This window comes from Odontesthes bonariensis, chromosome 21, assembly GCF_027942865.1.
Source record: "Odontesthes bonariensis isolate fOdoBon6 chromosome 21, fOdoBon6.hap1, whole genome shotgun sequence".
Taxonomy (NCBI): domain Eukaryota; kingdom Metazoa; phylum Chordata; class Actinopteri; order Atheriniformes; family Atherinopsidae; genus Odontesthes; species Odontesthes bonariensis.
Window position 1 is genome coordinate 6,226,191 of NC_134526.1, and position 15,626 is coordinate 6,241,816.

Below are 15,626 nucleotides of genomic sequence, written 5' to 3' on the forward strand. Positions count from 1 at the left end.
GTGCTGGATTTATGCTTTAAACCTGACCGGAACCTTTTTTCTAAACCTAACCAGGGAATACCGATGCCTAAACCTAACCAAACAGCATGTGTCTTTTCTCATGTGTCTATGCATGAATTCTGCACGATATCTTTTGCTTGTTTTTAAATGAATTTAAATCATTTTATTTGTTTCTCTTTATATTCTTTTATGTATTTTTAATGCTTCTTCAACTCCCTGCTGCAATGCTTTTATTTTATGTGAAGCACTTTGAATTGTTTTGTACATGAAATGTGCTATACAAATAAATTTGATTTGATTTGATGTGAGCGTTTCACTTGATCCGCACTGGAAAAAATGCCCCTCCAAAAATAAGTAAAAAAAAAAAAAATCAACAAATAAAAGACGTTTTTGCTTGAAATAAGCAAAATAAATCTGCCAATGGATCTAGTGAAAATCGGCTTGTCAAGATTTCTTGAAATAAGATGTGATAATTAGGACTTTTGAGATAAAGTGATCTTGAAATTAGCTTAAAAACCTCTTCAAATGTAAAAAAAAAAGCTTGTTTCACATGATGTGTGACTCAAAACAATTTTTTTTCAAGACTTTTGCTTTTCATTTAACAAGATATTCCAGATGTATTGTCTTCCAACAAGTCCCTATATCTGGCTGAAATAGTACTTGTTAGGCAGTTGTGTCATATATTAAGTATAATGAGATATTTTCACTATAAATGAGACATATATACTTGGTAATACTTTGATTTTTTCCAGTGTGAGAAAGGACTTCAGAATAAAATTGGCTATGCTAGCTGTTAGCACCTATAATGGTCCGTGTGATTTGGTGGAACAGGAGAATATGACACTCATGAAACGAACGAGAGCTGGTAAAATAAAACGAACGTTCCATATTCACATTTCGACATGTGAACTGCTTCGCACAACACTTCTGGACGTCAGTATCTGCCCCAACAATGGGGGGGAAATAGTTTTTATGCATTCTTAAGATAACAATTTGCTAAACGAATGAATAAAAATGCTGACTCGCCCTGAATGTGGGGGCTTACACTAATTTTAGCTCCAATGAAATCCTGCCTTGAACTGACCAATCAGAGCAGACTGTGCTTTTTCTGGTCTACCCTCCCGAATTTCTGTTTTTTAGGTGGGATTATCTCAATATGCAGAGGCAGATAGCACTCTGCAAAGCCCTTTCGGGGGGATTTGAATATCACTCTGCACATCAGATCATTTTATTCACACGATAACCACTCCAGGGACCATGTATGGAGGACAGTGTTGTAGAAAAGAATATGAATATCTCCCATCTTTTTTTTCCTCTCATCCGTCAGGCCTGAACACCTTGAATATTTATCATGCTTATTTGTAGCTTTTGGTGAGCTCACCAAAATCCAGCACAACTCTGCTGTGACTTGAGTCTGAGCAAAGGTTCCATGAGCCAAATAACTTACATAAAAGAGGAGAACAAGTGATTTATGTCACCAGTTAAATTTCTTTTACTGGACTCCAATTCTGCATGCAGACACAGTTTATCACCTCGTTCTACGTAATGTGACCCAATAATTTCAAATGATTAATCTTGGTTGAATGTTGGAGATACCACTACGTCAGGAACATGCGATTCCCCCAGAGAAAAAATGTTTTAACATCTTCTTTTGAAGCTGGAGTTTCCATGCCGACATAATTTCATGGTGGCTCAACAGCATTGTGCATCATCCAAGTTCACCAACTGTTATACAACCTTGTTTGGACTAGTTAGACCCGAGTCAATAACAAGTCTTAAATTGTGTATAACGGGGGCATTGTTAATTAATTAACAAAAATTAATTAAAAAATAATTCAAAAGATGTGTTATAGCTTTTAGCATTTAGCATCTTTCTGTAGTTTTTATGTAGAAGCCTCGCTCCACTGTCTGTTTCCTTGAATGACTTGCTGCTATCAGTTGTGTGTTTTGCCTTTAAGTGATATTTTAGACTGGAACTACTACGCTGAGAAGACAATTCAACTTGGCAGTGTTTACAGATGACTTTGGTTCTGTCGACTCCGCCGTCTGGAAGAACTTTAAAATGAAAATGGCCGAGTAAAAGTTCCGTACCCTTCTCCATGTTTGGTGGATCCGCCGATTACTTTCTTTTCCGGTTCCTCAGCAGACAGCAACAGACTTTTACAAAATAAAAGCCTGTGAGCAACAAACTTTTACAATAATAAAATAAATAATAAAACAGGGGTGGTCTGTGGCATAGTGGGCACAAAAGCCCCTCCCCAATTTTTTTTTTTTAATTTTTAAAAATTGTTTAAAAAATAAAAAAATAAATTGCATTCATGAGCGATAAAATATTTATCAACGTTAAATGATTTAACGCGATAGTTAACGCGATAATAACTAGTTAACTCGCCCAGCCCTACTAAAGACATACTACTACACGCTCAGTAACTTTGGGACTTATCTAAAATATTCTTACAGACTCTTGAACATTTCAGAACTGGTCTCTTTTTAGAATCGACTACATCCATCCATCTATATATCCACTTGTCTTATCCATTGAGGAACAGCCCATTTGTGCATAATATATAAAAGCATCATGAAGGTTATATCAAATCTGGTTTCAACCTAAATTGAAGTTTATTAGCGTCAATCACAAACTGCAAAAAAAGCTACAAAAAGATCCAGAAGGTGACATTCTGTATCAAATAGATTCCTGGGAGCTGATACAAATGACTTTTCCCCCTCCTGACAAAGTCACAAACTTCAGAGTGGATTTCAAGGAGCAGCACGGCGAAGTCACTTGATCCAGAAAGCGTCGACTCACCATCATCTAATTAAATCAATTAGAAGCATCTCGGTCAGGTTGGTGAACATGCATGTGCAGCGAGCTGATCATGTCACGTTACATGATTTTAAATCGATCGACGATTCCCAAAGTTTAAAGTTACCGTCTGCTCAGGTTCGCATCTTAAAGAGAAGCCGTAAAGATGGAGAACCACAAAGACTCGGTAATGGATGCAAATAGGGCAGGCGATACCTTCCCGGCACACTTTGACACCCCGCCATTCGCACTCGCACGCCGCCACACACGTAACCACACTGCGGCCGGGAGGGATTACAGCACAGGGAGGTGAGAAAGCTGCAGCAGTGCATCGCAATAAGACAAGGTCACCTTAAGTGGATTGGGATGGGGGGGGTGTTGGTGGGGTTGGGGGTGAGAAGCAATTCCCTCGGGACGAAAACAGGGAGCATCTCATGAAAAAGTAATTAAGCAGGATGCACATCAGTGGATGCCACAGAACGGGAAAACAAGGAGAGAGATGAATAAGCCCCAAGGAGGAGGAGAATGTTTGTACACACCATGTCTTTAACCTCACATTTTGGGGGATAGTTTTAGGATTTGTTTTTCACCGTCAAATAAAGAAGCCGCTATGTTTTTCAACCATAATGTGCAGCAGACACTTTGAATATTCTTGCTAAATTGTGTCTTTAATTGGACACTTGTTTGATTTGGATGAACTTGGGCCATAAAAATGTGATATTTTCCACAGTTTAAACGTTAAATCGTTTGCAACTTTGCCAAAATATAAGAGTTTGCTGATCATATCGTTTCTCACCCAGGTTTAAGAGTCACATCCCAACTACTACGAGCTCTGAGGCAGCAGCTGACATCCAAAGTCATTGCATTGCTATGACATCCATCCATTTTCTTAACCGCTTAATTAGTGATGGGACTTTCGGCTCTTTTTCGAGATGCGGCTCTAATGGCTCTTCTTACTGTGGAGAGCCGACTCTTTCGGCTCCCCATATATCCCCGTCTAGCACTGGCAGAAGCAGAGCAAAACGCGCAAGGAGAGGGAGAGTGAGGGGGAGGGAGAGGGGAGAGACAGCGAGGCACCGGTCCGAAGGACAAAAAAAAACGACGTGGGAAAAAAACTGTCGGCTCTGTGGCACTTGCAGAGCACAAGCGCAACGACAGGGAGGCGGAGAGACAGCGAGATACTGAAAGAAAAAAAAACGGCTCCCAAATAGGATCCCAAAACGGCTCCCATTGTGGAGCCGGTTCCTGTCGTTCACTTCAAAGAGCCGGCTCTTAGAGCCGGATCGTTCACGACCGACACATCACTACGCTTAATCCACATGGGGTCGTGGTGGCAATATGGAGAGCAGAGAGGCCCAGACATCGCTGTTCCCCGCTACTTCCTCCAGCTCCGTCCAGCCGTTCCCAGGCCAACCGAGAGACGTAATCTCTCCAGCGAGTCCTGGGCCTATGCCACTTGCACAGTTTAAACATTACATTACGGTCATTCTGCAGACGCTTTTATCCAAAGCGACTCACAATAAGTGTGTTCCACATCGGTTGGCAAAAGAACTTCAGGTCACAAGAAATCATAAGTGCATTTCCTTCCAAAACCAAACAGCTCAGAGCATAACTAGTGCCAGAGTAAGTGCGGTAAGTTAGGTACCGAGACAGATGGGAAGACAATTTAGTATGGAAGCCCTAAATGGCCATAGGTACATACATTTTATTCCATCCGTTTTCCCGTGATAACGAGATAATTAATTTGAGATCTTGAGAAAACAATGATCGTTTTCTCGAGATAATGACTTAATTTACCGATGGTTTTCGAGGCTACTTTTTCTCCCCAGTCCGCCCCTGTTTTTATGTGTTTATATGTATTTCTGGCAAAGGTTTTTACCCATTTTGACCCCCCTTTCATTGAAAAGACATCTCTCGAGAAAACGATCATTGTTTTCTCGAGATAACGACATAATTATCTCGTTATCTCGAGATAACCATCAGAAAAAAAGTTTATATGTACCACGTCCGCTCAGGACTTCCGTAATTTACAAAACAAAACATGAAAACTTATGCTGCTATTACCTGACTGTCTTTGCACTAGCATGCAACTTGCACACTTTGCCATTACCAAACAGAACTGTTTTGCACCATTCCATTGCCTTCTTAATCCTCCATCCTACAATGCACTTCACTTACTTTAAATGCCTATTTTATGTTTAGATACTTCTATTTAATGTTTAGCTATGTGTACTTTTTTTAGCATATGTTTTTGTCTTCACCGTGGGATGGTGGGAAACGTAATTTTCGATCGCTTTGTATGTCTGGTACATGTGAAGAATTGACAATAAAGCTGAATTTAGTCGTGCCCGGTTCACCTCCAAAGGAAGGTGACCAGGAGGTGTCCTGATCCGATGCCCAAACCACCTCAACTGGCTCCTCTCGGAGCAGCGGCTCTACTTTGAGTCTCTAAAACGTTGCTGAAACGATTCATCATGAAGAGGACCGGCAGTCTAGACCAATGAGCGTACCCTTCAATTCTCCCTGATATACAGCTTTCTTTACAGCCTTGGCAGTGACCTCAGACAGTCACTGAGCTCAGTGTTGGGTTATATCATAGATACATGAATATTAATGACATTACTTGGAACTTGGTTTATCAGCTTGTTAGGACCGAAGTGTGCTGTTCTTTTCACTTTACTCCCCCACGAACACGAGTGTTACAAACTCACAGCTTCTGAGGTCCCAGTCATTTGTGCTCAGATTTAAAAAGGGATGATTGTGACTTTGCTGTCGTCTAAAGAGATCCGTTTAAAACAGAACAAGGCGGAATTACCAGAACAGAAAAACACACTTAATTGATTTTATTCATGAATAACACTTTCCTTTGTAAAAACTTTTAAATGTGAGGATTTTAATTTCACTGATTTATCGAAGGAGGACGAAAGGAAAGAGATTAAGGACAGAAGCAGTGGGAATAAGGGATGATGATAGGAAAGATGAAAAAACTGAGGATGAAAGAATGTTGGGGGAAAAGGAACAGAGGACAAATGTAGAAGGAAGAAAAGAAGGAAGGACAGAAACAAAGACGACAAGGGACAACAATGAGGTGGAAAAGGATGGAATTAAGGGACTGAAGGAAGTAAAGGAGGAAAGACAGATGGGAAGGCAGGAAAGAAGGAAGGAACTGTCAAAAAAGAGATGGAATAAGAAAGAAGGAAGGAAACAGGGAGTCCAGTAGGCAGGAGGAAAGATTAGCAGAAAAGGGAGGGATGAGAAGAATTGCAGGAGGAAAACAAAGAAGGGAAATAAAAACAAAAGAAGGGTAGAACCAAACAAAGGAAAGGAAGGAAGGAGCCCAGTAAGAGGATGGAAGGAAAGAGCTAAGAAGGATATGAAGGAAGGAAGGAAGGAGCCCAGTAAGAGGATGGAAGGAAAGAGCTAAGAAAAGGGAAGGAAAGGAAGGAAGGAGCCCAGTAAGAGGATGGAAGGAAAGAGCTAAGAAAAGGGAAGGAAAGGAAGGAAGGAGCCCCGTAAGAGGATGGAAGGAAAGAGCTAAGAAAAGGGAAGGAAAGGAAGGAAGGAGCCCAGTAAGAGGATGGAAGGAAAGAGCTAAGAAAAGGGAAGGAAAGGAAGGAAGGAGCCCCGTAAGAGGATGGAAGGAAAGAGCTAAGAAAAGGGAAGGAAAGGAAAGAAGGAGCCCAGTAAGAGGATGGAAGGAAAGAGCTAAGAAAAGGGAAGGAAAGGAAGCAAGGAGCCCAGTAAGAGGATGGAAGGAAAGAGCTAAGAAAAGGGAAGGAAAGGAAGGAAGGAGCCCAGTAAGAGGATGGAAGGAAAGAGCTAAGAAAAGGGAAGGAAAGGAAGGAAGGAGCCCAGTAAGAGGATGGAAGGAAAGAGCTAAGAAAAGGGAAGGAAAGGAAGGAAGGAGCCCAGTAAAGTGGAGGAAGGAAAGAGCTAAGAAAAGGGAAGGAAAGGAAGGAAGGAGCCCAGTAAGAGGATGGAAGGAAAGAGCTAAGAAAAGGGAAGGGAAGGAAGGAAGGAGCCCAGTAAAGTGGAGGAAGGAAAGAGCTAAGAAAAGGGAAGGAAAGGAAGGAAGGAGCCCAGTAAGAGGATGGAAGGAAAGAGCTAAGAAAAGGGAAGGAAAGGAAGGAAGGAGCCCAGTAAGAGGATGGAAGGAAAGAGCTAAGAAAAGGGAAGGAAAGGAAGGAAGGAGCCCAGTAAGAGGATGGAAGGAAAGAGCTAAGAAAAGGGAAGGAAAGGAAGGAAGGAGCCCAGTAAGAGGATGGAAGGAAAGGAAGGAAGGAACCCAGTAAAGTTGAGGAAGGATGAAGGAAGGAAGGATTCCCCCCCCCCGTCTCCATATAAAAACTAGAATTCAACGTGTGAAATGTTTGGTTGAAACAGTGACCTGTGCAGTCACTTTTTGTTTCCGTGCAGATTCTGGAGCAGATGTGCTGCAGGGATCAGCAACACTACACACATCTGTCAGTCTGCCTCCTGCTGCTGTCAGCTGCCCGTTAAACTCCGACACCAACAGCACAGGAGGCTGACAGGACCTCCGCTTTGAAGAGACAGCACAGCAATCAGGGCACTCAGACGTGTCACCTGAGCGGCACGGCTCCAGGGCGACGGGTACAGTCGCTGGGGGGTCTCAGACGACATAAAATAAATACGTTAGTCTTTGGTCGAAGGAATTCATTCACTTCCTCCACTTTATGGAAGCAGACGTGCTGCTTTTTTAACCTGCTGTTCACGATCTGCACCCAGACGTCTGGACGGGAGCCTCTAAATTCATAAATGTGCGTCCGTAGCGGCTTCCATTGAAAGTCATGGCAGCCACCCGTCAAATTCAAGTAGATGTGATGATGCTGTGGATGCTTTACAGACTTTACAGAAGGAACCCTGTTATATGCAACTTTGTTCTTGGGTGATAGTTGAGTGTATTTCTTCCAGAGGTGGGTAGTAACGAGTTACATTTACTTGAGTAATTTTTTGAAAAATTATACTTCTAGGAGTAGTTTTAAATCACTATACTTTTTACTTTTACTTGAGTAGATGTGTGCAGCAGAAACTGTCCTCTTACTCCGCTACATTAGGCTACAATGAGCTGGTTACTTTTCTTCTTACCTCTTTGGTATTCTACGCCTCATTATTTTTATCCCCCCGCGTACGCCTCATTTTAATGTTTTATTCTGACAGAGAGAGAGACTTCCGCCAAAGGCTCTACCACCTGACTGTGTTCCACCAATCAGACGCAGCCGTGCAGTCTGGTCACGTGACCGTACTCAATCTCAGCGGCGGGACGGGTTAGCTTTAGCATTAGCAGTTGTAGCAAACAAACAAAGAAACAGGTGAAAAATGTCAGAACCAACGGTGGGAAATGAAGACGCAGACGAGGCCTCATACTGAAAGCATGTGTACCTTACAAAGAGTGAGAAACAGCAGCTGCATTATGTGTCTTCTGTGTCAACCAAAACAAGATTGGTTTCATAAATTCGTTTTTTTCCCCCATGGATAGGTGAATGTTTGTTTTTTAGGTTACATATGTTTTAAACATTTCCTAAGTCTCTCTTATTTTTTATTGAAGTACTTGAATTTACCTGGATTATTTTAATTTAAGCCATTTTGTAATTAATGAATTCATTTTAATTTATTTTATCAATTGGATGAACTCTAATTTGCCTAAAGATGATTATTTAGTATTTTTGTCTGTCTGATTGAATGCTTGTGTTAACAAATAAATCAGACGTTACTCAACAGTTACTCAGTACTTGAGTAGATTTTTCACCAAGCACTTTTTTACTCGTACTCAAGTAATTATTTGGATGACTACTTTTTACTTTTACTTGAGTACAAATTTTTGGCTACTCTACCCACCTCTGATTTCTTCTTCTGGGGTATTAATTCTTTCTGCCCCCCTCACATCCTCCTGTTTTTGGAGTTTTCCTGAAGAGGTGGTGGATTTGATGGTTTCCATAATCAACTTAATATCTCTTCTTAAAGTGTTCCCATATGTTACATCTGTTTTATTTGTGGTGGATTGAGCATTCGGTCACGCAAGCTGTGTACATAACATCCATGGATCCACCCAAAGCTGATGAGCTTCATTAAAATTTAAAACTGGTCCAAGGGAAGGCGGAGAAACACTGTGGCTTTCTCTTTAATTACAAGTTAATGGTGTGTTTTTGTAGTCAAGGGTCTCATTATAACAGATAACCATGCTGATCATTTAAGTCGATCTATATAATAGTTCTAAATAATGAAAAGGATGATTCTTAAAAGACATGAAGCTGTTATTCGAGCTTGTGAGCCACATATTGGAGTCATAAATCTCCTTAGTTTTAGGTTGCGTCGAAAAAACATTAACATTTCATAAGAAAACTGAAAGGCGATTTGAAAAAGAATCCAACAGAACAGTTCAAATTTATATACTTTGATCATAAAACCCCCAAAAGGAACGAATAAATAAGGAAAAAATGCCCCTCCAAAAATAAGTAAGAAAAACAACAAATACAAGACGTTTCTGCTTGAAATAAGCAAAAAAATCTGCCAATGGAACTAGTGAAAATCGGCTTGTCAAGATTTCTTGAAATAAGATGTGATATTTAGAACTTTTGAGATAAAAGTGATCTTGAAATTAGCTTAAAAACCTCTTCTAATGTACAAGAAAAGCTTGTTTCATATGATATGTGACTCAAAACAAGATGTTTTCAAGACTTTTTCATTTAACAAGATATTCCAGATGTATTGTCTTCAAACAGGTCCCTATATCTGGCTGAAATAGTACTTGTTAGGCAGTTGTGTCTGATATTAAGTGTAATGAGATATTTTGACTAGAAATGAGACAAATATACTTGGTAAGACTTTGATTTTTTCCAGTTCAGAGAGATTATATCTCTCAATACGAGCAGGCCGAGTCTTTCACTTACCTTAAAAAGCATTTTTCTGCTCGTGTTAATGTCCTCACCTGATCACAGAAGCCATCAGAACAAAGCAGACTGATGCATTTAACCAAGCCCGCAGCAGTGGAAATATTTTGGCCCACAGAACTTACACCCAGAGACGGTGCTGTGATTATCAGCCAAGGGCACTCGACTGATCCGTTTGTGTGTCCGTGTGTGCAGTGAGAATGACTTCCCTTATCAGGTGCAAGCAGAAAGCAGGTCGTGTGGCCGGAACATTTGGAAAAAACGTACCGTAGGACATGGGGATGTCCAGATCTCCCTGCCAGGACATCTGGCCCGACTCGTCTATGGATTGCTGCGCTGTTAAAACACAACAACAGACCTGTTGTTTTGGGCCTATTCTGCAACACAGCGTCGGATTCACTCAGATTCAGGAAGGCAATAGACTGCTGCCTTCACACTGGCTGCCTACAGAGTATGGAAGTGTTACTTTGTGCTGAGAAGTGTGTATTTAATCACAGATAAGAAATGTGTGTGTGAGAGGACTTTGCAAGATGTCACTTCAAGCCATTACGAGCTGTAAAGTCCAAACTTCCACTAAGCTGAAACAAAAGTCACATTCTGTGACTTCTTTTCTTCCTTTAAAGGGATAGTTCGCCTCTTTTGACATGAAGCTGTATGACATCCCATATTAGCAATATCATTTATGAACATTTTCTTACCCCCTGCTGCGTCCTGTGAGCAGAGTTCCAGCCTCGTTTTGGTGTTGATGAAAGTAGTCTGCTAGTTGGCTGGGGTTTAAAGCTGCAGTCTGCAGGATTTGTTGTTGTCATACGTAAAGTCCTAATGTTTGGCATTTTAAGAGTTTACATGATCTATCAGAACGCTTGAAGTTGAAAACGGTGACCTCCGTAGTCGCAAAATGCAAGAAATGCTTATTTTTTAACCGAAAAATAAAAAGTTATTCAACTTCCTGTCCCGCCCCATCAAAACACATGAGAACTCGTGCACGTCTACGTGCACGCCAGATGCGCTTACACGACTCCTCATTCATCAACTCACCTGTCATTTGCGATCATGGAAGACACAGTAAGTAGACTAGCCCGTAATGAAGTTCAATAGTCCAGATAAATAAGCGTGGGGACGAGCCTACCTTGTATCGCGCGTGCACAATCGGTGATTGACAGGCAGCAGAGCCCAGCTCGTAACCTGATTGGTTACCTTTTACCGGTCCGGTCTGCAATTTTGTAAACAAACCTGCTGGCTTTGGAGGGACCTAGCGGGACATATAGGGGACCTAGAGAACTCTTTTTGTTTTTGTATTGGGGTATTTAATGTACTACTTTCAGAATCCCCGGACAGTTCCAGGCATTATGCTTGAAAAAGAGTTGCAGACTGCAGCTTTAAAAAATAAAGCGTTTTGCCTCTCAAAACAACATGCGTTCAAAAGAGTAATACATTTGCATCACAAAATGGTTCTCCAGGAAAAAGTCAGACCTCACAATCTCTTGGCCCTATTTTCTCTCCCTTCGTATCTCTGCGTGCTGCCGCCTCCCGACAACCGCGCCTGTTACGGTGTTTGCTGCTTGGTCTGCACTTCGGTCTACACCAGGGATGTCCAAAGTCGGTCCTCGAGGGCCGCTGTCCTGCAGGTTTTAGATGTTGCCCTGCTTCAACACACCTGATTCATATCAAGACAACATTAACAGGTCTGTGCAGAATTTAACAATCTGTTGAAGAGATCCATTTAATCTGAATCAGGTGTGTTGAAGCAGGGCAACATCTCAAACCTGCAGGATAGCGGCCCTCGAGGACCGACTTTGGACATCCCTGGTCTACACGGTCTACACAGCAGGCAGTGATACGAAGTGAGAGAAAATAGGGCCAAGCGATTGTGAGGTCTGACTTTTTCTGGATGAACGATTTTGTGATGCAAATGTATTACTCTGTTGAACGCATATTGTTTTGAGAAGCAAAACGCTTTATTTTTTAAGCCCCAGCCAACTAGCCGGACTACCTTCATCAACACCAAAACGAGGCTGGAACTCTGCTCACAGGACGCAGCAGGGGGTAAGAAGATGTTCAGAAATGATGTTGCTGATATGGGATGTCATACAGCTTCATGTCAAAAGAGGCGAACTATCCCTTTAACAGCACTGTCATGTACGCAACATTTTTGGCAGAAACAGGATGACAGCATGACACCAAAGCTGTCCGAATGAAATCATCTTTACACTGGAAAAAATGCCCCTCCAAAAATAAGTGAGAAAAACAACAAATACAAGACGTTTTTGCTTGAAATAAGCAAAAAAATCTGCCAATGGAACTAGTGAATTTCAAGATTTCTTGAAATAAGATGTGATATTTAGGACTTTTGAGATAAAAGTGATCTTGAAATTAGCTTAAAAACCTCTTCTAATGTCAAAAAAAGTTTGTTTCATATGATATGTGACTCAAAACAATTTGTTTTCAAGACTTTCACTGGAAAAAATCTAAATCTTACCAAGTATATTTGTCTCATTGAGTATCTCATTACACTTGATATAAGACACAACTGCCTAACAATTACCATTTCAGCCAGATATAGGGACTTGTTTGAAGACGATACATCTTGAATATCTTGTTAAATGAAAAAGTCTTGAAAACAAATTGTTTTGAGTCATATTTCACATGAAACAAGATTTTTTTTTTCATGTGAAGAGGTTTTTAAGCTAATTTCAAGATCACTTTTAACTCAAAAGTCCTAAATATCACATCTTATTTCAAGAAATCTTGACAAGCCGATTTTCACTAGTTCCATTGGCAGATTTATTTTTGCTTATTTCAAGCAAAAACATCTTGTATTTGTTGTTTTTCTTACTTATTTTTGGAGGGGCATTTTTTCCAGTGTTTTCATTTAACAAGATATTCAAGGTGTATTGTCTTCCAACAAGTCCCTATATCTGGCTGAAATAGTACTTGTTAGGCAGTTGTGTCTTATATTAAGTGTAATGAGATATTTTGACTAGAAATGACACAAATATACTTGGTAAGACTTTGATTTTTTTCCAGTGTATTCTGATCTTACTGTGAAGTGAAAAAAAAAAAAAACTCAGAATGAGGACAGACTACCTTTCAAGTGGCCTCGTCCGAGTGTAACGAACCCAGAGGAGATGTAGTTGTGCATGTCTTGGCCTCCGCCGCGCAGGTTCTCCTTCCCATAATGACCTGGGGAAAGAAAAAATGGGGGGAAATTAATTTGAGCATTTTAAAAAAGCTTTGAGTTATCTTTTTCTGAGGTTAAGTTTCAGGCTGGAAAAAATGCCCCTCCTAAAATAAGTAAAAAAACAACAAATACAAGACGTTTTTGCTTGAAATAAGCAAAACAATTTGCCAATGGAACCAGTGAAAATTCAAGATGTATTTTCTCGATACATGTCCCTATATCTGGCTGGAATAGTACTTGTAAGGCAATTGTGTCTTATATTAAGTGTAATGAGATATTTGACTAGAAATTAGACAAATATACCTGGTAATTTGGATTTTTTTTCCAGTGATAATAATCACGTACGTTACAGAGTTATAAAAAGGTACAGTCGAGCTGATATTAAAGGTTGATTTACGCCATTTAATTGGACCGCTGCCCCAGTACACAAGGGAGGGGAGTCCATTTGACCAAATTGAGTCCGATAGGTGGTGACATGTCCACTTTCAGCTCGTTAGGGTCGGACTTTTTGATCTATTCAGCTTACTTTCCACAGTCAACCAGACTTCTGGGAGCTCCAGTCACAGATTTTAAATCTCAGACAATCTATCTTTCGCTGACCAAACAGATACAGAGTGGCATCCTCGTTTCTTTGTCTTTATTAAACAGCCGAGGCATCAGAGAGCAGAAGGATTGTACCTGGGTTGTTCTGCAAACAACAAAGCTGTTTAAACAGACTGACAAATAGGTTTCTGTGCTGAATTCACTGAGAACAAAGCACACGATGAGGACAGCTATTAGGAAATAAAATAACTAATTATAGGCTTTTATTCTCTTTAGAATCGTGATATTTTTTAGGGCAAATCAAGTGAACAATTACAGTGATCTTTCTGGCTTAGTGCTTCTATGAGATACTGCTCCATTGTCCCTGGATTCAGAAACTCGTCTTACTTTCCATCCACCATTTTACAACAGTAATGAGGTTCCGTTGGCGTTATTCATGTTTTTGCTGCCACCATTACTTATCCTGTAGGCTTAAAAGAGGAAGAGGGAAGCAGGGATGAATGCATTTGGTTGCCCTCTGTAGGATTACCACTGGAGTCCGAGCCCTGTTGAGCCTTGTATTCCTTTAACATTCAGCAGTGATGACTTCATGAGCTTTTTCACAAATAAAACTGTTTCTATCAGAGAGAAGATTCATTGAATCCTTCCCACTGATATCACTGATGAGTAGGGCTGAGCAATTTTATCGATACTGCGATATATATCGATATTTTGTTTCCCGATAAAGTATCGATTTTTTTTTTTTTTTTAAAGCAAACTTTATTCAAAAGTCAGACGTTACAATTAGTGAAAACGTAGAACATTAATATAATACAATATAATACCAGGGGGTCACATTATACAAAACAGTGATAAATTAGTTGATAAAAATGTTGTATAAAGTGCACAGCTCTCACGTTTGTGACATGTTTGTTTGTTTCTGTTTGTCTGGCTGTGTTGTTCTTCTGGTTCAAAGGTCGGACCACCAGTCTAATCAGCGACAATTCATGTCAAATCACACTGTCCCTTTCTGTCCCACCAGAAAAAGTGTATCGAATCGTATCGAAACGTATCGAAACGTATTGAATCGTATCGAATCACATCGAATCGTATCATATCGAATTGTATCGAATCGTATTGAATCAAATCGTATAGAATTGCATCGTATCGAATCGCATCGAATCGCATCGAATCGTATCATATCGAATTGTATCGAATCGTATTGAATCGCATTGAATCGTGTCGTATCGAATCGTATCGAATCGTATCGTTGGCTGAATATCGTGTATCATATCGTATCGTGAGATCAATGTATCGCTACAGCCCTACTGATGAGTACAACAGCTTTAGAAGTATCTTTAGAACCTGATATGTCTTTAGACTGTTTTGGTCCAGTCAAACTCTGAGTTTTCACTTAATACATGCTTCCAATGGGTAATATTATTGGACAACATGAATGTCCATTGCTCTGCTGATCATACTCAGCATAATTATCAGTTGGGTGTGACTAAAAGCATGTCTTAAAGACATAAAGAGCTGGATGAATTTTCTCCAGAGACCAGGATTTGTCCTTTGACTCGCATAATAAACAGGTTTCCAGGACTGCCTTCCTTCACCTTCGTAATATCGTTAATATCAGGAACATCCTGTCTCACAGTGAAGCAGAAAAACTGCTCCAGCTGATTCAAAATGCTGCAGCCAGAGTTCTGATGAGAACTAGCAGCAGAGATCATATTTCTCCAGTTTTAGCTTCTCTTTATAGGCTCCCTGTTAACTTGTGGTTCTTAGAGCTCCTAAAGGCAGAATGAGAGGCAGAGTTATCAATCAATCTATTGGAGATGATTGATTCCACAGAAGATTTTAAAGGCGTGTGTAGCTGGGTCTTTAAACAAAGAAGAATATCTTTCTGAATCCCCACTCCTGCCATTTCAGAAACAAGTAGCTGTAGATGACGAGAATACTAAACAGAGCTAAAATGGCACAACAGACCAAACCGACTCTCAGGTGGGATCACCAGCTCGTCAATATGTATTGGTTGAGGATGCGGTCAGCAGATTTCAGGGCTTTCATATTCTTTATTTATCATCTTTTTCCGTCTGCAGGGACAGAAATATCTTATGCAACTGGATAGTGATATAGCAGCGCTTTTGGCTCATGAGTGGGAAGAAAAAATTCAGGTTTGATTTTGGGCAGAAAGGCAATAAACATCAGG

General features: G+C 40.4%; 1 protein-coding gene across 1 annotated transcript in view; it reads right to left on the reverse strand.

Moving 5' to 3' along the window:
• LOC142371776 (shisa family member 6) overlaps nucleotides 1–15,626 on the reverse strand; it is a 110,759-nt gene that overhangs the window by 76,537 nt on the left and 18,596 nt on the right. Inside the window, exons 4-5 of the mRNA XM_075454511.1 lie at nucleotides 12,799–12,894; nucleotides 9,979–10,047 (exon numbers count right to left, since the gene is read on the reverse strand). Of these exons, the coding sequence (XP_075310626.1) occupies nucleotides 9,979–10,047; nucleotides 12,799–12,894 (165 nt within the window). The remainder of the gene's footprint in view (nucleotides 1–9,978; nucleotides 10,048–12,798; nucleotides 12,895–15,626) is intronic.